The sequence below is a fragment of the Oreochromis aureus genome, linkage group 5 (genome assembly GCF_013358895.1).
Source record: "Oreochromis aureus strain Israel breed Guangdong linkage group 5, ZZ_aureus, whole genome shotgun sequence".
NCBI classification, from domain to species: domain Eukaryota; kingdom Metazoa; phylum Chordata; class Actinopteri; order Cichliformes; family Cichlidae; genus Oreochromis; species Oreochromis aureus.
Window position 1 is genome coordinate 24,610,562 of NC_052946.1, and position 27,229 is coordinate 24,637,790.

Below are 27,229 nucleotides of genomic sequence, written 5' to 3' on the forward strand. Positions count from 1 at the left end.
GAAAAGAAAGTTATCTCCAAAGAACAGGTGGAGTCGAGGATAAAAACAGCAAACGTCACATGCCGGAGGGGTGATCCTAATACTCCCACAAAAGTGTTGAATTTAATCCAAAGTTAGAAGTACAATATTCCACAAATCATAATGCCCACCACCAAGAGAGGTAAAATCAATTACACCATGAAATTAGGTGCACGGGTTTACTGGGTAAACTTCAGTTTAAATACTTTGTCTCAGTAAAAGCGTTAAGGAAACTGGATGTCATCAGAAAGCTGTTCATTCTGTTCTTCTGAGAAGGAGAATGCATTCTTCTTTATACTCCACAGTAAAAACTATCAGGCCCAAAAGAAGTCACCACCTCAATTTAACTGAGAAAACAGGAGGAGAAGACGAGCCTTCCATTGGATAATTACTGCAGTGGTTAATATGTTTGGGCTGGCAACAGTTTGGCTTATTTTACTGATGCAGTGAGTAACTTCTCATTACTTAAATATGTTGGAAGGCACATTGGAAAGATGTTACTCCATTTTGGAAGCTTCACATTATTAGCCTGGATGAAGCAAAGAAAACATCTAAGGGCATTACTGAAACTACAAAACCGGGTTAAGAACTGTCTGGTGAATTATTGAAATCTGGAAAGATACTGTGAAGCATCATCCTTGAGGACGGCTGGAAAAATGTCTCGAATGATTGTGATCGCAAAACTACACGACTATAATGAATAACCAGGTTTTTGCCATCAATGGATTCTTTTTCTTCCCTGATGGATATATTCCAGGAGAACAAAACCAGGATTCATCAGGGTCAAAGTGTGACAGAGACATAATTTCACCCATGGATTGGCCACCAGAGTTCAGACCTCGAGTCCACTGAAAATGTTTGAATGTGCTGAGGAAGACTTTATAGAAAGCACAAAGTTATTTTTAATAGAAAAGCTTGATATGTATTTGATAATCAGTGTATATGATTTTTTTAGACTCCAGTACTTTAAAAATGTATTAGACCATGACTAAACATAAGGTTTTAAATGTCACAGCTGCCCTAAATTTACATTACTGGTATTTAACAAAATCATTTTTGTATTTTTCTCTGATTGTTAATTCCACATTATGCACAAGCACATGTTAAAATCAAATTATTGTTGAATTATTGTTGTAATACATGATTTTTGAAATTCACCATTTAAAAAAGCAAAATAATAATAATGTTAAAATAAATGAATAGAAAAGCGCACTATTTATTTTTTACTAAGATGCCAAATTACAGTTATTTACTCGGATTCCTGAACAGAAAAATTAGTTTGAGTGATTGAATGTTATGCTTGAGTAATTTCTGACCACTCCAATATACCAGCTCAAATTTGTGTGTAAAAACACAAACTCAGTTCAGTGAATTCAGTGTTTTTTTTTTTCATTTTAAATAAGTTTTTGACACATTTCTAAAACATTTACATGTTCTTATTTTTTATGGCAGGGGAATAAATCTATTCTATTAAAAGTGTGTTATCACCAAGCACTGTATTTGTTTAACAGAGACCCAAATTACTTCCTAAATGTGAAGAAGGAGTTTGAGGAAAACTGAATTTTAGGTAAAGAAAATAAATGATTGATAAAGTCCATAACTGAAAATCTTCACTGAACCTGCAGCGCAGAGTGGAGATTTACATTTTAGTCACTGCACACATTTTCCTTTTTTCACCTCTTGCGGTGCTTTGCTCCATAACCACTTCCCTGGCACACAGTCAGAAATCACTTGGACAATGGCTGTTATTAACAGAGCAGTAACAAATAGCTGTGCCCTGCGTGTGTGCACATGTGAACCTCAGTGTGAGGGTGCAGAGATGTGTACGGATGAGCACGTGCGCTAATGAAAGAGACACAGGAGACAAATTTCAACGCAGACCAGGCGAGTGAAAAAAACGCATAATGTATCAAAATAATGAAAGTTATCTCCACCTTTTAACATTCTGGGGATGCTGCCTCCATTTCGCAGCTCTTTGTATAAACATTCATGGCTTTAATAACTTGGGGAGCAGCGTGGTTATTGACCCAGTCGGGCATTCTCCTCCATTCCTAATCAGCAGAAGCAGAGCCGTGGGCTCAGCATTCCCAATGAGCCACCACATTTACATCCTGCAACACAGTCTGAAAGGGTCAGTGGCCACAGGCTCCTCCATGCCTGCAGTGCCCAACATCATCAGCTGAAGATGATGTTATTAAATGTGCCTCATAACATGAAGAGATTAGACTCCAATCTTTAATGGATCACTTTACTGCACACTGTGACTGTTTAATTTTTGAAAATATATGTATGACACCGGCTGCTCCGTGAAGCAGACTGGATGCAAGCTCGGCGTGGAGATAGTGCATTAATTCTCTCCTCTTAATCTTCAGGTTACTACTTTGAAATTCCATCAATTGGAGCCATCAGAATCAACACTCAGGTAAGAGTTTGTATTTGTTGCAAAATGGTGTTGGGAATACTACTTTTGAAATTCAAAGTTAGTAATGGCAGCACTTCTACAGGCTGTTGATTCTTCCCCATCTTTGACATTAGGAACACAAAAGATCTTTTTGTAATAATTTTAAGGAATATCATGGAAAATTCCTGGATGTAGTGAATGACAATATGAAGAGGGTTGGTGCAACAGTGGAGGATGCCAGGAAGAGGGTAAGAAGGAGGCAGATGATCTGCTGTGGTGTTCCCTAAAGGGAGCAAATGAAAGAAGAAGAAAATAGTAATGTGAAAGCCTGTTTCTGATGTTAGAAGAAAAATGCTACTAAAACATTAACAATGAAAGTCATTCTTATCCTATAATTTGACCGCTAGCCTTAGCATGTGTGGCTGGTCACACGCCTGTTGAGTTTAAGTTGCTTAAAGCAGCAGATGTTTATTTGGCAGATAAAAAGCTGTGCAAATTCAGAACATTGCTTACAAACATCCTACCAGATGAAAAGAACCAATCTAGCTCCTTGTAAGATATCCTACCCTAAAATTTGATTTGGAAATTTGATCAAATGGCTTTTGCTGATCCACGTTGTACAGAAGTTTGCCAAAAGAAGACAGTCTGCCACAGCAAAGGGATGCAAATCGTTATACATAGAGATTTCCAGAAATATCTGTACTTTAGCTGTACTTTAAATTAGATGCATATTTTCTCTCAGAACTTCACCTGATTATTTTGTAGGTTAATTATATAATTCCGCTACTGACTCTCCAAATCCTTTTATGGACTCAAAAGTCCACAAAAGGATATTTTAAATGAAGAATTTAGTTTACTTTTCTCCCATGCTGGCTTTGATGATAATTACACTGTAGCTTTGCTTTCAAGTGTTCCTCAGGAACAGAAGAAAGCACAGCTGGATGGCAATAAATTGGAAGTGACACGAGTTTAGATGTACCGATAACAAATGTGGTCTTTCCATGAGAACATACCTGAACGCTAAGTAAAGTAGAAGGCCCGCAGACGTCCCCTGCCCACCCCATGCACGCACACATGCACATTTGCTTAAGGCACTTTGGGCTTCCAGAGGCCCTCGGGATAACCTCATTCTAGCTGGAGAAATTGACTCCATTGTTTGGTGGTGGGGGAGCTGCTCCAAACCCCTCCTCCCCTATGCTCCGCTTCCCACCCACCCCCAGTCCCGGTGAGTGATCAGGCCCTAGAATAGACTGTCAGCTGTTCCATTAACTCTGGCATATTTATATTCTGAGAACCGCCACTTACTCTAATAGGTTTTCTGAAGGTGGGTGACTACAGCTTTCTGTGCAGGCCCAGAAGACACACTGGGGCCAGATGTTATTTAACCACCGTCTGCCCTTCAGTATCACACACTCATTGCATAGTCTTGCTTAAATATGATGGTACTATTCAAATAGCAGATGGACTACAGAAGGCAAAAAATTATTATTATACCCACCATCCTGAGTCATACTTTTATGAATGAATAGTTGAAAATACTTTGACTTATATATCCTGGCTTCTTTGTATGGGATCTCAGTGGAGCAACAATAACAGTGCAGGCATTAGTTTGGATGTTTGGCTTCTGTGTGACCAGACTGGTGAGTTCACTGTCTGCATTTGTGGGGGGGGGAGACCACATATCTCCAGTTGCTGACTTTTTATGTTTCCCAGATTGTTGTAGCCGGGCAGAAAATTTCCCCTCTTTATCCCGTGAAAAGGTCTGGCTGTCACTGTCCTGATGGAATATCTCCCTGTGGCGCATTAAACCGGACTTTTATTGAGCTAATAATAGAATAGGTTATGCTTGTCAGCACCTTACTGTTCAGACGCTGGAAAACAAATGGTCAAAAGCACGATACTGAAATAGCTGCGTGCTTATACAGGTCACGCCTTTTGTGTTTCAAGGGTAGATGGTGTCAGGGGTCAGACATTTGCGATAACATTTCCCCTTTCGCTGCTGAATGGATGGAAATTTGTCGCTATGTGCAAACTGTTAAATTAACATTTAACCCAGAAGACCTGCTGGGGGTTTTTTGTTTGGTTTCTTTTGCTGATCCTGTTACATTTAATTATATTGTGGTGATACATGACTTTATGGCTCACTAACTGCTGAGTAGGATACTCGGGGAAAAAGAAGCTATTATGGCAGAAGTATACAGTTAGTTTTAATTATACCTCAGTTTTGCCTTCTTCTTCTGGTCTCTGTGAGATTATATTTCTGACATCCATTTCTTTCCTATGTCATAAGGTCACTTTTTAACCAGTCAAGCATCTGCTAACAGACACAGATCAATCAGTTGTTTTCAAAAAAGACATCCCAGTTTTTGTTTTAGGTGGCTTCAGACGGCAAAAGAAAATAATGAATATGATGTATTACTAGTAGACTTAACCCCTCACCTCTACTCAAAATTGCTGTGGGACGCTATCACATTCCTAGCATTGACAGGAAAGCCTCTGGGAAAATGGCGTGGTTGCACGTCGTGCCATTGACACCCTTAATGTGTTTTTAATAGCTCCTTCATAATGATGAAAAACGGCCTTGAGCGGCTCAGGACTGGAGGCTTTATGGCTCGGCAGGACCGGGACGCGGCTGCTGCTGGTGGCCCGCTGCTTTATGTGGTGATAGAGACGAGGCCGGTCAGGGTCTTGTAGTTTTATGACAGATGAACGTCGGAAGGCTCTTCAAGTTCTCTGCTTTAATGGCAGTACATGACACGCACTATAAATGGCTGTTTGATTATGTGTGAATACTGTAGGCAGTCATAGTAGCATGTGTGGTTTTGTTGTTGCAGGAGTACCTGGACGTCCTGGGCCGTCCGATGGTGCTCGCCGGGACTAAAGCCAAGCAGGTGCAGTGGACAAATGTCTACCAGGATGCACTGGTAAGCAAGAATTTATAATCATAATGAATTTATAAGCATATCCTGTGCACGTATAGGCTAGGAGTTGATACACTGACAGTATAAAGCAGTGGTGAAGTCATACTATTTTTAAAGTAGGGGGCACTTTCATTGGCTGGCACATAAAGCGGTTTATTTGCGTTTTTTTGCAAATCGCTGTAAATCATTAGGTCACTTTTATTCAATTCAATTCCATTTCACTGTACCAGTAGTTTTATTTATATAGCATCAAATCACAGGATTTAACCACCTATGAGCAGGCGATTGGCGACGGGGGGAAAGAAAAAGTCCTGTTTTTCATAGGAAGAAACCTCTGACAGAAGTTTTCTCAGGGAAGATCAGCCATCTGCCGCAACCTGTTGGGGTGGGAGATCTTATCATTTACTAATTTGGGCATGACTGGTATGTAGAAACACGCTGCGTTCCAGATATGTTGGAACTCAGGACTCATGTTCCTGAAAACATGAGTTTGCCGTTAAAAGAATTCATGTGGCAACAACATTGAGAAAGAAATGCAATTTTGCAAAACAAGCAAAAAAACGGGGCTACAACATCGTTTATGTGGGGTGTCCATACCTTGGTTTATGGTGGCATTAGTCACCCATCTGGCCACCTCTTGCGTTTGCCCCTGGTAAACAGTGTTCTTCATATTTTTGTTGTCATCTATATGGACATGTGCTTTAAGGATGCAATTAATTGGATTTCTATGTGTTTTATCAGGGTTTGGGCCTTGTCATCACCGGAACAATGCCAGTCTTCAACCTCACTGCTGATACTGCAAGCTCTCAGGTAAAAGCAACACTGCAACATAGGATGTGACCTTAAAATAGCTGCGCTTTTGCACTTTATCATAATTATTTACTAAATATAATGTTCGGGGTTTTTTTTTTTACATCTATCCAGGCAGGTAGGGCTATAAAGTTACTAAAAACAGACACAAGTTGGAGGAGCAGAAGGATTTAGGTTTTATTTCTTGTTGTTGACCATCATCAATCATTTGTAACGGTGTCCGCCCAGCTGCTCTTCTATGCAACACCTCCCCCCTGAGGTGACGACAGACATCACAGCAACTCATCTGTACTATCTACTAACATCCATAGATGCATCCAGCTTTCAGTATCCGTGACCAAAGTATTTACTCTGAGCTTATCACAAAGGCTTAAAGCGGCAAACCGACTCAGTTTAAGATAGACTGTGAAAATATGTGCTAATCAGATTGCGCACAAAGTGATAAGTCAGAGATGGCATAGAGATGTTCTTAGCACGCTCACGGCACAGCTACCAGCCCTGTGTGATTCTCTGATGCTAGCAGGGGCTGTGGATAAAATGCTTATAATTGCTTTATGTCTTCTGCATACAGAACCAGCTCATCCTTGGAGTCATGGGAGTAGACATTGCAATCAACGAAATCAAAAAGAAGACACCTACATACAGAGTGAGCATGTCGCTGAAGATGTCTCTTGTGTTACTTTCAGATATGTGTGGTTTTTGAATAATTTCACCATTCCCTTTTGTGCTGTGCAGCTTGGAGCTAATGGCTATACCTTTGCCATCGATCCAAATGGTTATGTACTGCTGCATCCCAACCTTCGGCCTAAGGTAAACCCAGTTATTAACACTTCTGTGCGTCTAAAGAGTTGTCATTGTTAAATTTTGGACATTATTCCTGCTGACTGACGTTCACCCTCTTTGTCCATCTTCCACTGCTTTCTCTCTGTGTGCAGATCATTAACTTCAGGGAGCCCGTCACTCTGGACTTTTTGGATGCAGAACTGCAAGACAGCAACAAAGAGGAGGTGCAGAACTATTCCCCTGCAATACCCTGACTGTCACCACCTGTGTTTCATGCAATTTGTGTTACATTTAACCTTTTAACTGTCACTTGTTTTCAACCATTTTTGTCCTTCACTATGCACACTCACGCCACAGCCTCTGTGTTTCGCTTGCCTTTCAGATCCGCCGACAGATGATTGATGGCAAATCAGGGCAAAGGAAAATCAAGACGCTCATTAAATCAGTTGATGAGGCAAGTCATCAATATATGAAACTCAATCATGATCCAAAGTAGCACCTTCCTGAATGGTGTTGTAATGAATTTGAAGCGCTCAGTTTGTTTAGTGTCTGTTGTTTCTCTCCGATTATGGGAGGAGGTGTGAAGGTTACCTATCGCTGTCTTTTTGTGGTTGCCAACAGAGGTACATTGACGAGGCTGTGCGGACGTACACGTGGACCCCTGTGGAGGGGACAGATTACAGGTAGGTTGGAAATGCAAACATGCATCACCTGACCGTCAGAGAAAAAGATGGCACAACTTGAACCTGTGAGTGAAGTCCAGATTTTACACTTTAAATTCACGAGTGTTGAGTCACAAGCCTCAGCTATCTGCTTGACAGCTTCTACCTATGAATGTTTGTGAACAGTAGCTTCCCTGCATTAATGGCAGCTCGCTAATGAATTTGACTAAAAATTAAAAAGCCACTTCTTTTTCTATCTTTTCTAACATTTCTCAGGAGTAGCGTAAATTAACTGCTTAGTTTACTCATCTCAAAACTCGGTTGAACATTTGAAGTTGCATCATAATGACATTTCCTCTAGGCAACACTCTGCAAATTACAGTTTATGACATTCGGTAGTCCTACAAATGCCTGATTTGTGTTTTTTATTACATCTGCTGGCTGCGTGCCTAGTCCTGGCAGAGTGCATATGAGGCTTTCGCTGCACAGTCCTATTAATATCCAACTCAAACGGATATTCCAGTGTATTTAAGAATCTGTGTGAAACTCAAATAACCCGACATTCAAAGCTCTGCACAGTAGTGTATCCTACATTGTGCAGTTCAAGGCTCATAGAATTTTTTTCTGTTGTGAGCCACAGATATTGTCACAACTTGATTTTTAATCTCTTCCTATTATATCTGTGAAGACTTCTATTTTAGGCTTGCGTGGCAACAAAGATCAAGAAATGGGACATCTCTGTCCCGTTTAAATTCTGCTTTCGGCGATGACTGTTTGTACAATTTATGACCTGTGATGTCTTGATGATGATGTATTGCAGGGTAAAAGTGACGGTACTTTCACAGTGGCCTCACTAGTATTGGATAAAAATCAGGCTCTATGAGGTGTTTTCTATTTTTTCCATCTTTATTGTTTAGGGTCACTCTTACTGCGTTTACCTGCGTCATTTGTAGCTTCAGATGGCAGCTGTTTCCCGGAGAAAAAGCTTTGATGAACTGATTGTACACAAACTGCTCAGAGCCACTCAGCAGACAAATGCTTCCTGTATTTCTTGTGTCATTAGCATTTCATACAATGCAGGGGTACTTGGTGGTATGATTATTATTAGTTTAATTGTTCTTTATTTATTGTTTTTCTTTTTTATGTCTTGGATTTTATTATCTTATTTGATTATGTGAGATTTTATATTATAATGTAATTATTATTTGTGTGGAGCCCAGGAAGGATTGTTCCATCTTTTTTATAGATTAAGGGGAATTTAAATAAACAATAAACAAAGAAAGCAACTGGCTGGTGAATGTAGTGGATCTTCATCAGCTAAACTAGTGATTTCCCCTAAGAAAGTTGGCCACAGGTTTAATGGTAATTGTTATCATTGCCAACAGTCTATAGTGTCAAAACTCCCATTAGCTGCCTCAGTTTGACTCAAGAAATACAGTAAATTCACAATTTCCAGCCAATATGTGAATTTGATTATGATGCTGGTTTCCAACTCTATATTTTTAATCATGGAGTACACAAAGTAGCTTTGGATGATTCAAAGTTAATCCTTATTTACCTTTAACAGCCCCATCCACTGTCTGAAACAAGTCATTTCAGCTCTTTCCGCTCCTTTCTTTCGATTGGCTACCCCTCTCTAACAGAAGGGTTGAACACAGCAGATGGCGCTGTTTTACTCAAACCTAGAGTTGTGTATTTGACAGTACAAAGAGCTGTCTGTTTGAGCATTAGAGCCTTACCAATTTATTGGCAGGTCGATATTATCATCAATATTAGCTATAAATGCTGATCATTAAATAACTAGATGCAGGTAAAAGATGCTAGGAAAATTTATTTTTTAGATTTTGTGTGTCTTAAAAGAAAAATATCGGCCAGTATATCAGAATATTGGAACTTTAAATCACCAAATACTTGTATCAGCCTTAAAAATCTTATATCAGTATTTCTTGCATATGCACAGACTTGATTTTTTTGAGAACAGAAAATAAGGAAAAGCAAACCAGGCGTGCAGTAAAAAACATATCGGCCTGTATTTTGTGTATTTGTGACTTCTAACATAATCTTGGATTAAATGTTCCTGTTTTTCTGGATCTTGTCACCTCAGTCTAGGGTTGGTACTGCCTACATATAGTGAGAACCACATCAAGGCCAATCTAAGTGACCAGATCCTCCAGGTGCAGTGTAAGTACTCTTGGGTATACCCAACATCCTTCACTCTCTGTCTCTACTACTCTGTCTCTCTTGCCTCTCTGCTCTCTGCCCAATATGACCTTTACGCTCTGGTTCAGTCCTCTGTCCCGGGTCTTCAACATCATCATAGAGAGTGTCCGAGCGGAGGCACCTGCCCAGTCCCCCCCCCTCCCCCTCCTTCACTCCTTGTCTTCGCTCTATCTATGCTCTCTGATAGGCAGGATCATTCCTGAGTCCCCCCGACTCCTCTTCTGCCCCCGTTCCCTCCTGTCTTCATGCTGTGCTGTAAAAACGGTGATGTTTTTTCTTCACACTGGCTGAAGAAAAAAAACAACTGAACTGACAGAAAGGTGAAAGCTGTGGTTTTACTGTGTTACTCAGGTGAAAATAATGGTGACCTTTGTGCTATTATTTTTTTTGCCAAATGCTCTCGCCTCTTCTTCCACCAAGTAATGATTCTGAAGCATCTGTGTTCAAAGTATTTGATGTGATGGAAAACTGTGAAAACATGCATGCTTTTCACTCCTTATGATGATTTTTTAAATAATTTTGGGAACTTTTCCTTGTGTTATGTGTGTTATTTTTGATTTGATTTGATTTTTTTGTTAAACTGTGTGAGATGTTTCTCAGCTTTGGAATCATTCGACTGATAAACTCCCACATGGCCTGGGATACTGGCTTGTCAACTGTGGGAGTTTGGGTTTTTTGTGGGTCTGAATGGGGACACGTGTTGTCTCTCTCATTCTTTCTTTGTCCAGACCCCATTACTTCCCTCTTTTCCTGGTGCATTTGATTTTTTCCCCATGGTTATCTCTCATAATTACTGTTTTTTTTCTTTTCCTAGATTGTCATGTTTTGTTTTGTTTTTCCTTTCTTCCGTTGGTTTCCGTTTCCTCGTTTGCTCTTGCAAATAAGATGTTTGCTCTTCATTTCTTTTTTCTCTCTTGTCTTGTTTGACTTTAATTGGTTTTTTTTTTTTCAAGAAAACAATATTTTTATTCAAACAGTAATTGAATAAAATATTGTCTGTGATCCTCCCTTCCCACCCGATCCCCTGTTTCTTTTCTTGCTCACTCCTTCTCTGATGGATCCACACAGTGTCATACACCAAGGGCAAGTATACTCCATATTGGTCCACGTTCCCTACCTCTACTTCCTACTCCCTACCGCTTCCTCCCCTTTCCTACACCTCTCATCCTAAACCTCCTCCCGCTGACCCCCTCCCTCCCTTCCCTCACCCATCCTAGCCTGCTTGCCTCTGTTCCTGCCCGTCTTGCCTTCAGGATTTCCTCCCCTTTCCCTCTTTTTTTCTCCTCCACTTTCTCCTCTAATCCCTCCTTCCTCCTCTTCCTTCTCACTCTCTTGCTGCAGCTCAGATCCCACATCTCTCACAGTGGCTCCTCCAGTCCCCAACCTCGACCACCTTCTCTCATATCCACTGCTCCAGAATCAGAAATAAATAAATAATTAAACAAACAGACAGATATTCATGTTTTCTGTTAAAACTTGTCTTTTGCTCCCTGCACCTCAGTCCTTTTCCTTTTGTAGATAGCTCCAAACACGTTGTCTACCTTCTTTCCTCTGCCTCTCTCTTCTACTTCATTTGCTTTGACTACATTTCTCTCTTTCCCCCATTTTTCTCTTCCTCACCTTCTCCATTTCTCTTTGGCTCTCTTCTTCTTCTCTTTCCGTCTTTTTCTTACAGTGTAGTTTATAAACGTCTTAACACTATAAGCATCTAACACTAAGACTGACGTATTGATAGATATTTAATTAATTAAAAAAATATGTATACATTTTGTGGAATATCTACTGTTATTTGGGCACATCGAGCCCTACTAAAAGATCTGTAATTATTCAGTGTAAGTCTGTGCAAGTTACTAGCTATAATAATATATCAGCTATCGATAGCGATGGCATTTTTTTACAGTATAATAGGGATATGTTGAAGTCATGAAGGCATCTATATATAAATACACTGTTTGTTAGCTGCAGCAGTATCTCATGGCTGGGAGCATTGCAGCTTGCAGACTGCAGACCTACAGTCTGAGCTGTGTCCTGCCCTCTCAGGTCCTCCCATGTTGTCAGGTGTCAGGGTGCCACTCGGCATGGCACCTCACTTCTATGTCGTCCCTCTGTACCCCCTATCTCCATCAGCTTGTCTCCCTCCCTCCTCACCCCTCAGACTGCCAGGGGCACGGCCCAACGCTTCCTCAATAAACCTGACCCCGGATGTGCATGGCATTGTGGGCGGAAAACTACCTGGGCACTCTATTTTAACTCTTCAAATGAATATTTAATTCCTCTTCTGGACACAGTTGCAGGTCACGACTTAATGAGAAAATGACATGTCGGATTCATCGCAGACTCACCTGCTGGTTGATATTTGTGTTCTGTTTTGTCTGTGATAGATTCACTGAAGTTGCCCTTTTGACATGCCCTTCACAATGCAATGCATTTCCTCTGATTATGTGTCTCTCCGAGTCCTCTCTCCTGCCAGTCTGAGGGGTGACCACTTCCATCAGGACCTTCACCCACCTCCCCCTGCAATAGTTGGCCATGTTGATGCCTGCCTGATCTAAAAGCACTCACCGTGGATAACCTGTCTGAGAACTCGCTTCCTGACAAGTCAAGTCAGTTCTCCGACATCCCAAATATGTTAGATTGAAACCCGACACAATCAGAAAATGTTTGCCGGCAAACTAACAAACCAGAAACCAAAAGTGTGAGTGCTTCTGAAAGTAAAACGGTCTTCCATTGAGAGTCAGGTTCCTTTTTAGGCACCATATTGGCTAACGCTAGTGTTCCCATGATACCTCAGTGTTGCTATGGTAAACTCCCTTCTGCGTCCCCGCACCTCTGAAGAACAGCTGCTGTTTACCCACAACTCCCCAGTGCTCTGCCCACTGCTCTTCCTGGATAATCTTCCCCTTTCTGTTGCAGATTTTGAGTCACTGCTGCCAAACACTTTTGAGTCTGAAGGACATGTATTCATTGCTCCCAGGTAGCCTTGTCTGTGATTGCTGCCTGTCGTTAATGGTCATCGGTTTTCGGTGCCGTCTTTGCATCCAGTTTTTGCATCCTGTTTTCGTTCCACCTCGTATTTCAAATTTTCTTGTATGGTTTGGTTTTACATTTTGAGTGGTGTGTTTACTCATAGTTAAACGTTCCTTTGACAGAAATTATATTTATGAGGAATAAAATTCATCTGGTTTTGATTTCTTTTCATATTTTATTCATAAATTATATTCCCCAAGTTACACTCATTACACGAGATCACTGAAGACACATCAACCCTTCTTGCCTGCTGCTACTGTGGTGCTGCATGTTTTACACAAATTAAGCATTATTAATGCATTTGCACAATGTATTGTAAGGATTAGTGAAGCCATTGGGCAAAAAAATATCATCTGCATGTGCATACAGCCTATAATATGCTCTGTATTGCAGTACAAGTCCACGTTTTGTTTTGACTGACACCACTATAGCACACTGAAGCTTTGCCATGCGCATGAGGCACACAATAGCATCAAGTAATGTGTGTATGGGATCGTGCATCTTCCATCTCCATTGTGTGTCCATCTGTGAGGAGCAAGTGAGGCAGAATAAGAGTAACGAGCTCTATTTTTGCCTTTTCTTTGAATTAAAACACTGCGTCTGCTCCTCAGGGAGTACTGCAATGATCTGGAACTGGCCAACAACAACACTGAGTTCCTGCTCAACTTCATTGCTCTAATGGAGAAGGTGACACCAGACTCCAAACAATGTGAGTTTCATTTTCTTTTCACCCACACAGTAAAGTCGCAGTTTGTTCTACATTAAATAATTCACCACGAGCTCGTCTAGTGATATTCTAAAAACATATCCCATAAAAAGGCAAAATAAACAGCAGTGATCCAACTAACAGGTATTTTCTTTGTAGCCAGAATCTGATGTAACCTATTGCCTGTTGCCTAGATACAGTTAAAAAGCATCAGCAAGCCTCACTTCTGCACCTGATGACATGTTTCTTTCTTGTGACGAGCACAGTTTATTTCGAGATAATCCCACATGCATTATCCTGCTGTCACAAATCCTCCAATAATGAAAATGTGTATTAATTCACAGCCGTAAATAGTACGTAACAAATGCAGTATTGAGCTTTCGGTGAGAAATATTTAGTAATAACCACAGCAGCTCGGTAGTCTAAGAAAATTGTTAGGTTGTTTTGTTTTGTTTGCCAAGGAGGTTGTGATTTTGGCAGTGTTTGTGTCTGTAAACACGACGGCCGGAAAAGTTTTGAATTAATTCTGATAGAAGTTTGTAGCGGTGTAGAGTGCGGGCACGTTAAAAATCCAGTATAATTCTGTTTACATCCACTAAAGTCTTCAAAGTCGACTTAATGATTTTTTGACCGAAAGCCTTCTTACAGGTGTGGTGTCCATTATCGACATATAAAAAGTACCACAATTAAAAATATGTCACATTTGATCTTTGACCTGGTGTTCAAGGTCAAAAAGGCTAAAGTGATAATAACAATATATAGAGCTATTTAAATATTTGTTTCTTCCTGTGGTTGTTTGTATTGATGGCATATAGGCAAATAGGGAATTATATATCACATTTCAGTTTGCATCCAAATCATCTTATGTTTGACCTCTGACCTCACTCTGACCTGCCTTCCTTTCAAATGTACCACAAAATGTGCTGCAAGTGTTGTAAGGAGAAAGAGAATGAGCTGCCCAGTTGTGCCTATTAGCCATTACCTACTCATACATAATGTTTGTGTAATCGAAGTAAGCGAATGTCATGCTACCCGTATCTGATTTTAACCCTTATCTGGTTTCCGCTCTCAGAGTGCTTCCTGTTTGTGCTAAGTATAAATGAAACGTGATTGATAAAGTCATTATTTTTTGTAATTAAGTGTGTTTATTTTGCTTTAGATACGAAGCCTTTTGAACTCATTTTGAACATCACTGGAGATTAACATTGTCACCTTGATTATCTTGTTTTCATTATGAACTGACCAGGGTGTTCATTAGGACTGGACGCTGGAATGAATGGGCCATTTACTCTGTGTGTATATGTGAGGATGATGAGATGTTACTTAAATAAACGACGAAGCTCAAATGGACCGAAACGTTGTAATTTAACAAATATATCAGCAGTAAGCGAGACAGTGTGCAGGAGTTAAACTGTATTTATAACCTGTCGCCCATCCAGGTGTGCACAGATTTTACATCAGATGTTTCTACAGCTTTGTCTCATTAAAATAGTAAAAATTAGCAAATTAGCAAAATTATATACATGATCTATCATGGTTCCATACCATGTGTGATGTGGGGCAAAATAACCATGCAGTCTCAATGCATAGTTTAGTTCTAAGTATCTGTAGCAATATAATTTTATCTTACCGTGTTTGCTATATATACATTTTTCTTATGTTTTTATGGTATTGTTTACGTGTTACTGTAAGGTGACCTTGAGGGTCTGAAAGGCGCCTATAAATAAAATGTATTATTATTATTAGTAGTATTATTATTATTATAAACAGGGAGTTCTACATGCTGACTTCAAGTTAAAGAATTATTTTTAAAAAACAAACAAATAAATAATATCTGTCATTGTGTGTTTTTTTATTTAGTATCCCTTTTTCCTTGTTTCTTGCAGATTGCGGATTAGGGCTGTCATAATATCGTACCCTTTATGATGAGCATTGACACTCAGTATATATCAATAAAGACGTGGTTTGACGACCGTCAGTATAGTGTCCGGGTTTTAGGCAGAGACCACCATCACTAACGTCTGATGCAAACCTGGTCTTGTTTTCGATAAGCAGGTCTGAAATATGACAGAAACCGCTCAGTTCAGAAAAGAGCTTCAAGGGTTAGTCCTAGTAGGCTTTCAAGGAGGAAAGAGTTAAAATCGGGATTTGGTCTACACATTCCACATTGGGCATCTGATATAGACCATGTGTCGCCTCAGTGCAGCTGTCAAATATGCCCAAATTGTTGTTGTTTTTTCTTCTTTTCAAGAACCATAAAATACGCTTTTTCATCGGGTTTTGAATGTAGAAGAACTGCTGAACTAAAGATCCAGAAAACCTGACATCTGCTATTAATGCGGTGTCGCCTCAAACACCATCACTGTCAATCAGACAGTTACCAGCCCTGGATTACTACCATGGTGTTAACACAATCTCTATATTTCATTTTTTGAATTTAACGACTATCATCAGCTACTATATGGCAGCACCCCTAATGTGGATTAAACTCTCTAATCTCTCTTATCACGCTAGGTGACAATTTGCTCCTTCACAACCTCATTCTGGACACGGGCATCATCAGACAGTTGGTCGAGAAAGTGTGGAAGAATAAAGATCTGAACACGTGAGTGTGACCAGCCAGTAGTGAGGGAAGTGCATTTTAAGATTTTTGGATATTGATTTGAAGCCCCTTTCTGTCTTTGCTTCCACCTGACATTTAGATACGGCTTCCTGGCTGTGTTTGCTGCAACAGATGGAGGTATAACAAGAGTGTTTCCAAACAAGTAAGTGCACTCATCATCAAGGCCCGTGTGTCTGGACTCCAGCTGCTTTGTAGTTCTGATACATTTTTCTCTTTGTTCTCTTTTGAAGTGGTATGCTGTTAATACATGTGGGACAGGTAAAGCAGGCAGCTTATACATGAGACAATTACAGCTCTGGTATCTCTCGTTTTAAACCTTAGGGCTGCAGAAACCTGGGAGGAAGACCCTGAGCCGTTTAATGCCACCTATTACCGCCGCAGCCTCGACAACAAGGGTTACATCTTCCGAGCGCCTTATCGAACAGGTGAATGATGCTCTTAGTCTTGAGTTATATAACTCGCCTCCTAATAGAAAAGGCTGTTTGTTTCTAACCTCTCTCTTGGCTCGTTTTCCTTTTTTTGTAGCCAGGGACGAGCTGCTGAACCCAGAAAATGACACCATAGGTATTCTGGTCAGCACAGCTTTGGAGATGACAATAGGAGGGAAGACCATCAAACCTGCAGGTGGGTAGTCTTCTGAAAGAGGAAACAAATTGTTGTGATATAATGATAGATGTTAAAGAAAAGCTTTCAGAGCGAGATAATTACACGTCTGAGTTTGTTATTTTGTCACTTTGTGTTGGCATGTCTCTGCCCTGCATATATTTATTCTTTTTACACACCTGTCGTTTTCTTCTGTGCGCTTTTAAACTTTCTTTGTCGCTTTCTCAGTTGTCGGAGTGAAGCTAGACCTCGAAGCCTGGACGGATAAGTTTAAGATTCTTGCCAGCAACCATACAGACAGCCGACAAGGCTCAAATACGGTAAAATATATACGATCAATATAATATACGTAATATATAAATCTGTTTTTATTTGGCTAACACTGTTTTTTTTCCTTGTCTGTGACAGTGTGGACCAAACAGGGGCTGTGAAATGGACTGTGAAGCCAACAGTGATGTAAGGATTGATGCAAATTTTAACATCCTCCCGAGTTTAACTGGACCTTCTGAATCTGAGCACTCCCCAGCTTATCTCTGTACTTCCAGTTAGCAGTGCATTTCTGTGTCTGTCCGCAGGATCTGCTGTGTTATTTAATAGATGACGGCGGATTCCTAATCATGTCCAATCAGAAGGACGACTGGAACAAGGTTTTATTAATAAAGAATTCATTCTTCCGCCGATCGTAGCCTCGCTCTTAGCTTTACACTGAGCTTGGCCTCGTGTTTTTTACCCCCACAGGTGGGCATGTTCTTCAGTGATGTTGACCCCTACTTGATGTACGCGCTCTACAACAATTCTTTCTACAACAGCAAACAATCATTTGATTACCAGTCTGTTTGTGAACGGATGCCCAACAGCGAAGCTGGAGCTGCACCCAGAGGAGTGTTCGTGGTAAGATAACACTTGAAAGAGAGATACCGTGAATGAAATGAAGGAGGCAGAGTAGAAGAAATGAGTTTAATCAATGCATGGACATACGGGGAAACTAAAGCTGCATTCACACTGCAAGTCTGTGTGCAAAAATCAGATCAGCTACTGACTTACTGAATTATTTTTTGTTTAATTGGACTAATATCAGATTCCAGGGTGAACTAGTGAGAGATATCACTTTTATATTAAAGTGGAGGCAGATAAGAAAAAAAGGTTCCATTTACTTTATAGACTTTCTCCATACAGGTGTGAGTGGATATGGCGTCAATGGCAGGAATAGTTTGATTCCAAAAGCAGCCTGAATGTATCCTAATGGGTGTGTGTTTGAACTTAAATATTGATTTTACTTTTTATTTCCCTCTGTATCTGTAGCCCACTATTGCAGATTTTGCCAACCTGGCTTGGTGGACATCAGCTGCTGCATGGTAGGATTATTAGTGTATAGTAACATACAGCAAGTGTTTTACGTATTACAAACTGATAATATTTGTTGTTATTAGCCAGCATTATTTCATAGATTAAGGTCCATAATTTGTTAATACAAAAAAAAAGAAAAAAGTCGGGCCAGGTGAACGCTGCTCACATAATATTTGGATTTAATTCAAAGTGTTGAATTTATATTTTACATCTCTTCACTGTTATTTTAAATACCCAAAGACCATGAGTTTGACAGATGAAACAAACATTAACTTGGATTCATCTCGGAAACAAAGCATGCCACATCATCTGTCAAACATGGTGAAGGCAGTATTATGGCATGAACATATTTGGCGGCCACTGGAACTGGGCTAGTAGTGTTTCATGATGTTGTGGCTGCTAAAGCAGCAGGATGAGCTGTGACGTGTACACGGCTACACTCTCAATCTCAGATTCAGCTAAATGCTGCACAACTTATCAGACAGCGCTGTGGGGTGAAAATGGATAATGACCCGAAGCATAGTGCAGAAACAAGAATTTCTCCAGGAAAGAAATGGTATGTTCTTCAATGATCTCAGCCCAACAGAGCGTATTTTTCACACACTTAAAAATAGCCTGAATGACTGAATTTAAAATAGTCCTTGTATTTAAAATTATGTTAGTTTATGCCTCTCAAAATGGGAGACTATGTAAAACAATGTGTATAATACCTGAACAGTTACTGCACATATTTTTGTTAAATTACTTGAATTAAAGCTGAAAGTCTGCATTTCAATCACATTTTATACTGTCCTGTATTGCACTGCCATCATTTTCATAGTTATTTCTGTGGTCAGGTAATTGTGACTCGTTTTGTAAAATTTTATGGCGTTCTATGCTCATTACCTGGACTGCTGCATGTGCAGTAGTCCTGCTAACAAAAAAGCTTTGACTCATGATTTTAATCATTGCACAATGTTATATTAAATGCAAAATTGCAGCCGTTTTTTTGTCCACAAGTTGAATTAAAAACAAATCCTGTCTCCTCAGGTCCTTATTCCAACAGTTCATATATGGACTGGCATACCACAGTTGGTTTGTCACAGGTGGGTGAAAAAACAGGATGTAACATTTTGTATTGATGTTTTATATGATACGATTTTTATACGATATTGGAAAAAGGTTTAAAAGTGCTAAAAGTAGATTTTGATCAAATCTATTTGGAGCTTTAAGTCAACAGCAAATAAACCTTAAGTCCAAATATAGTGAAAAAATTACACATGACATACATCCTTGGGCATTAAGCTGAAAATCAGATCTGAGAAATGAGTTAAAGAGATAATCATTTCCTGTGCTTTTTTTTGTTTGTTTGTTTTTTTTTTATGCAGATGAGGTGGATGCCGAAGGAATCGACTCTAAAGAGAGAAGCTGTGTAATGATCCAGACCCAGTACTTCTTTAGTAATCTCAGCAGTTCCTACAACATACTGCAGGACTGTGGCAACTGCTCCAGGTCTGTATGCGTGACATAGTACTCTTAACACTCACACATAATCAGACATGCATATGCTTAGACAAGTAGCATGAAGAATCGCGGTGTGACAGCGACGCAGTTAGTGAGACAGATTCATCTTTCTGTTGGAGTTAATAAACTCTGCTGATGATTAACCCATATCAGCTCTAATGAAATCGTCATATCATTGGCTAAATGAGCCTTATAAGACTGTCTCATGAATCTCGCTCATCCATTAGCAAATGAGTCTGTGATGTAAGCGAGCAGAGGGGGGTTGTTGACAGAGCTGTCTCTCTCTGCAGGCTGATTCATGCCAAGAGGATAAACAACACCAACTTGCTGTTTGTGGTAGCAGAAAAGATGCCATGCAACACCTGCGAGATAGAGAAGCTATCCCAGGAGGAGAAGGAGTGTATCCTTTTTTTTTCTCTTCACATTGTACACCAGCTGGCACAGGAGAAGAAACACTCTGTCATCTGTAGGTTTTCTCTCCTCATCACCATACCTGTGGAAACGCGAACGTTTCACATTCATTTTAAGGTTATTTTTAAGATTGATGGCATGAATTATAGCCAGTCATTTACATGTGTAGGGCTGCATGAGGAATTGGTGCTCAGGCGGATAATGAAAAATTGCACAGAAGAAAGAGAAAGAAATTCAAAGGAGTTTAATTTTCCTTAATGGAGTCAATTTTCAGTCAAGGAGGAGGATCCATGTAAAGAAACGCCTGAGGCGCGCTATCGAAAAGGACCCTCCACCTGCTTCGACAGTAACATCGCTGTAAGATTTTCAGATAACACAACACATGAATATCCCCCTTATTCTGAAGAAAAACAAGAACATTATTTAGCATTGAATCCTGGTGCTTGTTAGTTAAATATACTATGTTTAAAATTTGTCACCAGAGCATAGTTAATTTTTTTTTAAGATCAATATCCAAAATCCTATCGCTATGTTCACTTGGCTCCAGCTGATATTGGGGTTTTGAGCATTCTCTGTGTTAAGAGACTGATTTTCTAATGCAGATTCCATGTCTCTTTCCTTTTTTCATGGACTTAACAGTTGCTTCATTATGTAACACTAAAAAATATCCTATTTCTATTCTGAGATCAAGTATTGACTTGGAAATTATATGCCGTTAGGTCCATTATTTGCTGGATAAAGACCCAGTTTTTGTAGATTTGCCTCTGTACACCACAGCAGTGGATTTCAAAAATCAAACAATCAAGATGCGATTGAAGTGCAGCCTTCTAGCTTTAATTCAAAGGATTTTGTGAAATTTGTTGCATTAAGTGTACTGAGGCAAAACTAACAAAAATTGTGTGTACACTTTTAAAGATTTACATCTCACATTAACAGACAAACATTACAGTGACGTTGCAGGTTTTTTCATGAGATGACTGAAAATTACACAAAAGTGCCAACCGAGTCTAAGACTTTGTAAGTTAGTTATCTGATTATTTTTTTCAGTCCCAGAACTGTCATGACCTCAAGATTTCAGTGAGATCCTAGCCGATTTCAGTACTTTTTTTAAAGGTGGGGCTAAAGATTTTAAAGTTGACTGGCCAAAAAAAAAAAAAAAAAAAAATTGGAAAGGTCCGTTATTTAGTTTGTGGAGAAATTGGAAGAAGATTTGCACTCTGTTTTCATTTTTTACACTCTGTTTATTAAATTGAAGCATACACTATATATTTGGCAGATTTAGCTTGATACATGTTATATATTTAATATACATATTTATACAGTTATATTAAAAAATATAGTAATGTTGGGCTTTTTAGTGTTTAGTATATTTGTCACGCTTGCATATTTCAGATCATCAGACAAATTTTAATATTAGACAAAGTTAACCCGAGTAAATATAAAATGCTGTTTTTAAATGATTTTTTCATTCCACACGCATTCGTGCGCACACACACACACACACACACACACACACACACACACACACACACACACACACACACACACACACCCTACCCAGGAGTGGCCACCCTACCAAAATTACTCCAAGGGTACTTTGATGACTCATCCAGGAGTTCACAAAAGAACCCAGAACAACATGTAAAGAACTGCAGGCCTCAGTTATCTCAGTTAAGGTCAGAGTTCATGATTCAACAATTGGAAAGAGACTGGGCTCATCTCACGTTTGCCAATAAACATCTTGATGATCCCCCGAGACTTTTGGGAAAATATTGTGTGGACTGACAAGACAAAGCCTGAACTTTTTAGAATCCTGTTATATTTGTCATTAAACTAACACAGCATTTTATGACACTACCACCACCATGTTTGACCAACAGTCTTGTCATAATCGGTGAAACCATGTTGAAGGAGAATGTCTGGCCATCTGTTCATGCCCTGAAGTTAAAACACACGTGGGTTATGCAGCAGGGTAATGATTAGAAATACAGCAGCAAGTCCACCTCTGCTCAAAACCCTCCAAAGTGATTGAATTACAACAATTCTGCAAAGAAGAGCAAGACAAAATTCTTCCACAGCAATATGAAAGGCTCATTGTCAGTTACCGCAAACGCTCGATTGCAGTTCTTGCTGCCAAAGGTGGCACAACCAGTTATTAGGTTTAGGGAGGAAATTACTTTTTCACATCAGGCGAGGTAGGTATGGATAGCCTTTATCCCTTAATAAATCAAATCTTCATTTAATAAAATTGTTTTTGTGTAATACAAAAATTTGTTTGATGAACTGTGGCAAATACAAAAACACTTCAACAACACTAAGAACTCAGGAAGGGGGCAATTACATTTTCACACCACTGAATGAAAATTACTTTGTTCAGACTCTGTTGGCAATATAGAGCTTGATGCAGGTAGAAGTTAAGTTAAAAGTGTTACCAGATAGGGATTATTAAATGTAAGTGTTTATTTGATGGTAAGATACCAAGGAAGAACTTTCATATAAACTCGGTTTATAACTCCAGCTTCATTTCTGTGGTTTTGCAGGAGAACACGTCGGACTGCGGGCGAGGTCACTCCTTCCGCCCATCCCTCTACACTTTACTGCTCATTCAGCTGCTTCTGCTTTATCCAGCTGTCAGTCCTCACGTTCTCTCCCTACTACATTAATTTCATTTTCCTGCACTTATCCTCCTTTTCACTCTCCTTAGCTTCTATCCCATCCTAAGCCCCCCGCATCCACCTCCTAGCCCCTTCGCCCTCCCCCTTGGTATAGTCATAGGTAATTATGGGACTTCCCATCACGGCGAGTTGGAAGCCCTGAGCGCTGCGCTACCCAGCTTGCTTTGGTCTGTGTTGCTTTGTGAAAACAGAGAGACATTTGCGTCCTCACCTTCATCTGCAAGATGAGCTAGGGTGGTGCTGGACCACTTGGATCATCAGAGGCAATGTCAGAAAAGAGATATCAAGCCACCCAACCACCCCGTCAAGCCTACAACCATCCCACCACCTTCTCCATCCAGACAAGGGAGGGTGAAAAGGACAGGCCGATCTCCTCGTCACAGACCTCCCACCACAGACTGGAGAAATGAGGTTGCGTGTCCACCTTCACCTCTGTCTGTCAGAGGGACAGCAGGACTCCTCCTCCTCCTCCTTTCCTCCATCTCAGAGTCTCATCGCTCTGTCATTTGCCTCTTGTAAGAGGCTGTGGACCATTCAGCCAGTAATAGCCACCATAGAAGAAAAATAGCAGAAAAATAAAAGAACTGTTAAGTATACAAAATGTCACGTATAAACTGCTGAAGTGATGAGTATTCTAAACATACAGTATATTTAGGTTTTAACATGAAAAGGAAGTTAAGTGTTAAAAAGACATGAATTAGTTTATGCGCTATATCTACTTGCCAAAATGAGATATACTTTCGTGTGGTCTTATTTTTATAGCCAAAACACGAAGAGGAAATGGATTTAGATTTAGGATAAAGCTCGAGAGGAAGAGGAGACACTCGGCAGCTGAATGCTGACTCATAATTACAGATTAATGCTTTTAAAAGACATCCACTGGGGATTAATGTAATTACACATTGGTAATCTGATTTTCTTGAAGTATTTTTCCTCATACTTACTATTTGAGGTTAGTGCTATCTGGCTTTTATTGTAAAATATGAATCAGTGTTCGGTTGCTGCAGGAACTTGTTGTGTAGTATTCTCCTTTACGATTAATTGACCACGCTGACCTCGGGTTTGGACTGATGTTTAAAGGGAGAAAAAAAAATCTCTGCACCCTCTGATGAAAAAGCTCACTTCTGCCACTCCTCATGAGGCTTCTCCAACAACCTCGACTAACGCTCCTAACCGCGATTTGTATTCGTGCTTTACTTTTGTCACACAGCAAACACACTCACATCTCCCCGCCATAGTAGTTCCAGTTTTTTTTCCCTTCCTTTCTTCCTTGTCTGTGCTTGGGTGGGGGGTGCTAATCATTTTTCTTTTGGTGTGTGCTTGTATTACCTTTGACTGATGCTGTTCAAACTTCAAAACCATTCGCTGCTGGGGGATAGGGGCTTATCAACATTTCCAACAAAAGTGCAGAAGAGGCCACTAAATATGGTGATCATGTGCAGTAAGTAGTGTGGTTGTAATCCATCGCAGTTCGTCATTTGATCATGTGTGAAAAGTCATTTTAGACTCCCATGTTTAGGAGCCGCTCTGTTTCATAGTGCCTTGATGCACTTTGTTTTGGAACGCATCGGCTGTATAAGAGTAGAGCTACTGTATAGTACCTTTATAAAGCAGCCGTCTTTGAGGCTTTGGACACTACAGGAGCCTAAGACTGAATCTGTTGGCTAAAGAAATAGCTTTACACAGAGCCATCGAACTGACTGGCTCGGCTTAATGTATTTTCCCCTCTTGGCTGTTGTTGCTGTACTCCTCCAATGCCACCTGACTGTCATCATATGGAGTTACTATACCGTTCCTTTACAAAGCCATGTATAGAGCTACACTATCAGTATACAGCGACTTAACTGGCCATAGAGCTTTTTTTGTGTTGTTTTCTTTTCCTTTCTTTTAGGGCCACCTGACTGCTATAGTTCTGCCTGAATCGTATGTGTTTGTGTGTGGATGTATGCGCGTTAGTTTAAAAACCCTCAAAGGGAATGTCTTTTTAAATGAGTCGTGGAGTGCTCGGGGGATGGCAGTTGTGCTCGTGTAACTGTTTCCTCGGCGTGTTGCGACAGACAAAAAAAAATCCAGTGTTGCTGTGGAGAAAAAAGGGGTGATTTTATGAAAACAAAAGGAGATCCATGTTGACTGCTTAAATATTAATATACGGGGGCAGAGGAGGCAGAAAGAATGTGTAGTTCATCAGTGTTTTCTGTTTCAAAACCTCGCTAAATGCCTTAGTGTTACACGTATGGAGCTCCGATACCCCCACGTAACCCTCTTTCTCACACACAAATCGATCCTGAAATATTTCACTCCCCTGGGCTTTTTTTTTCTTGGTGTTATGCAGTAAATATAGTGAGCTCTAATTTTATATTTTTACGTCTCGGAATGATTAGTTATCGATCGATGCCTGTTTGATTAAATGCTTGAAAGTGGGTGGAAGTTTTTAAAATTAAAAAAAAAAAAAGAAAAAGGAAAAAAAAAGCCTCTGACCTTCGATGTTCACACCCCACCCAAGACTTGCCGTAGTATTGCTCAGGTGGGATGATTCACTCGACAGTTTGAAGCTTAACTAGACACTCTGTACAGTCGTAGGTACTATTTGATGTGACAAATGTTGCTGGCACAGTAACTGCAGCTCAGCTCTGGAAAAGAAAATTCATACTGTTAAAGACAATGAAAATCCGAATGAGCATTTCCAATGTGGCCCGTTACTATCTGATGCTGGATGCAGTTTCACTTTTCTGCCATCTGTTTGTCTCTGTCCTGTGCCACTATTCTGTCTGTATTTCTCTATTTCCACTGTCTGTAAATGAACGCTACACGTGCCTGTGGAAATGTACCCCCTGCAACTTACTCTTTTTCCTGACTGTGTGTGCACACAATCTCACTCCCAAACTAAATACACTCTGTGCACCTGCACTCAGACATTATGCACACACACCTATAAGCAACCATGTAATGACACTGACTCATCCCCCGCTGGGAGATGTCAAACACCAGGAAGAAGTAAGCCAAGGACGTCACCTTCCAGGTGTTTTTATTTTATTTTATTTATTTTTTTCGTGAGCGGACGGGATGTCAGAGGCAAGCTCAGGGAGTGGGTCTCCACAGAGCATCACGAGCCCGGTAAACAGAAGGTCGTGGGAGAGACATCTAGTGACGTCTGTGTGTGCATCCTGATGGAAAATAGCTTCCGAAGGGACACACACGTCTGATTTCTGTGGTTTGACAAATTTAATTTTGCCAAAAAAAAAAGGGAACATAAATAGATAATTGGACCAGCTTGGGGGACGAGAGGGAGGGGTCAGCTTTAAAACATCACCCTACAGTAGATTAATGCGGGTTTTCACAAAGCGTCTCCCTTCCCCTCCACCGACCCTCGCTGCAACCCTTTGTGTTGGTGCGTCTATGTGGGAAAGACACGTGTGTATGTGATTCTGTAGTCTGTAGTCTGGTGCTATGTGACCATGTTTGACACGTGTGTGAAAAAAATAACAGCAACAATTTAGAGAGAAAAAAAAGAGTAAATTCAGTCAAACTTTCAGTGAAGTTTAAAAAAATATAGGAATACAGCACTGTTGATAAGTTTGAGATCTGATGTCAAAATGTTTTCTCTTTTTTTTTGTTTTTCTTTTCTTCCTCGTACGTGTGTGAGTGTGAATGTTTGTATGTGTGGAAGATTTAGCTCCTTCTTTTCTGGGCACTAGTCCATGTCGTCGCTCCATTCTTTTGTACAGATGAAGCTTAAAAAAAAGAAGAAGAAAACAAAAAAGAAGAGGGCAAAATTTGTAAAATATTGTGTCTGTGACTCCTTGTAAAATATTTTCAAATTGTTTATTACAGAGAATCAGTTATTAAATAATGTTCATATTTTTCACTTCATTTTATTGTGTGGTGTTTTGTTTTGGGGGGGGGTGGAAAAATTCCCCGGTAAAAATTCCAATCTGGCTAGAAAATGTGAAAGAGTGCGTAGATTTTTAACTGTTTTTGTGTAGGTTTTACAGATTTTCCTCTTGATAAAGACACCACCACATTGCTATTCATACTATTTTAAAGTCATTAAGTAATAGATAAACAATTAAATGACAGAAAAGTTCGCGCTTTTCCACAATCTACCAATAGAAACAGTTAAAAAAGAAAAAACATTTTCTGTGAATTAATTAACATTTTATAATTACAGGGCAAGCTGGTTAATGAACTACCAGAACTTTTTCTGTAATTTTACATGTTTCTCATGTACTTTCACTGGGCTGACCCACTTGAAGTCGAAGCTGTCTGTGGCCCGTGATGTAAAATCAGTTTGGTGTTCCCTACTTTAACTCCTCAGTTAAATAGAAAACACACAGTCTGTCCAGAATCAAGCAAATATATAATAATCATAATGATGTTTCATTAAAAATATTCACTTCTAACGCTGGGATGAGACGATCAATACAACCCTGGTGTGTGTGTGAGTTTAATTTATAGCAGGTAGCATTTGGCTAACGTAACATGGTGCAGAGACATGAAAGTGACCTGCAGCCTGCTCTCT

General features: G+C 39.9%; 1 protein-coding gene across 2 annotated transcripts in view; it reads left to right on the forward strand.

The window, feature by feature from the left end:
- The window catches only part of cacna2d2a (calcium channel, voltage-dependent, alpha 2/delta subunit 2a), a 169,823-nt gene extending 143,243 nt beyond the window's left edge, over positions 1-26,580 (forward strand). For both annotated transcript variants that reach the window (XM_039612357.1, XM_039612358.1), the window contains 25 exons: positions 2,391-2,440; positions 5,254-5,343; positions 6,082-6,150; positions 6,722-6,796; positions 6,886-6,960; positions 7,086-7,157; positions 7,316-7,387; positions 7,555-7,616; positions 9,700-9,776; positions 12,729-12,789; positions 13,454-13,551; positions 16,063-16,153; positions 16,251-16,313; positions 16,493-16,596; positions 16,697-16,795; positions 17,003-17,094; positions 17,183-17,230; positions 17,350-17,421; positions 17,513-17,665; positions 18,077-18,129; positions 19,151-19,206; positions 19,489-19,612; positions 19,915-20,024; positions 20,310-20,392; positions 22,576-26,580. In XM_039612357.1, coding sequence (XP_039468291.1) covers positions 2,391-2,440; positions 5,254-5,343; positions 6,082-6,150; positions 6,722-6,796; positions 6,886-6,960; positions 7,086-7,157; positions 7,316-7,387; positions 7,555-7,616; positions 9,700-9,776; positions 12,729-12,789; positions 13,454-13,551; positions 16,063-16,153; positions 16,251-16,313; positions 16,493-16,596; positions 16,697-16,795; positions 17,003-17,094; positions 17,183-17,230; positions 17,350-17,421; positions 17,513-17,665; positions 18,077-18,129; positions 19,151-19,206; positions 19,489-19,612; positions 19,915-20,024; positions 20,310-20,392; positions 22,576-22,698 — 2,072 coding nt within the window. In that variant the 3' untranslated portion in view covers positions 22,699-26,580. The remainder of the gene's footprint in view (positions 1-2,390; positions 2,441-5,253; positions 5,344-6,081; positions 6,151-6,721; positions 6,797-6,885; positions 6,961-7,085; positions 7,158-7,315; positions 7,388-7,554; positions 7,617-9,699; positions 9,777-12,728; positions 12,790-13,453; positions 13,552-16,062; positions 16,154-16,250; positions 16,314-16,492; positions 16,597-16,696; positions 16,796-17,002; positions 17,095-17,182; positions 17,231-17,349; positions 17,422-17,512; positions 17,666-18,076; positions 18,130-19,150; positions 19,207-19,488; positions 19,613-19,914; positions 20,025-20,309; positions 20,393-22,575) is intronic.
- Positions 26,581-27,229: the final 649 nt, after the last annotated feature.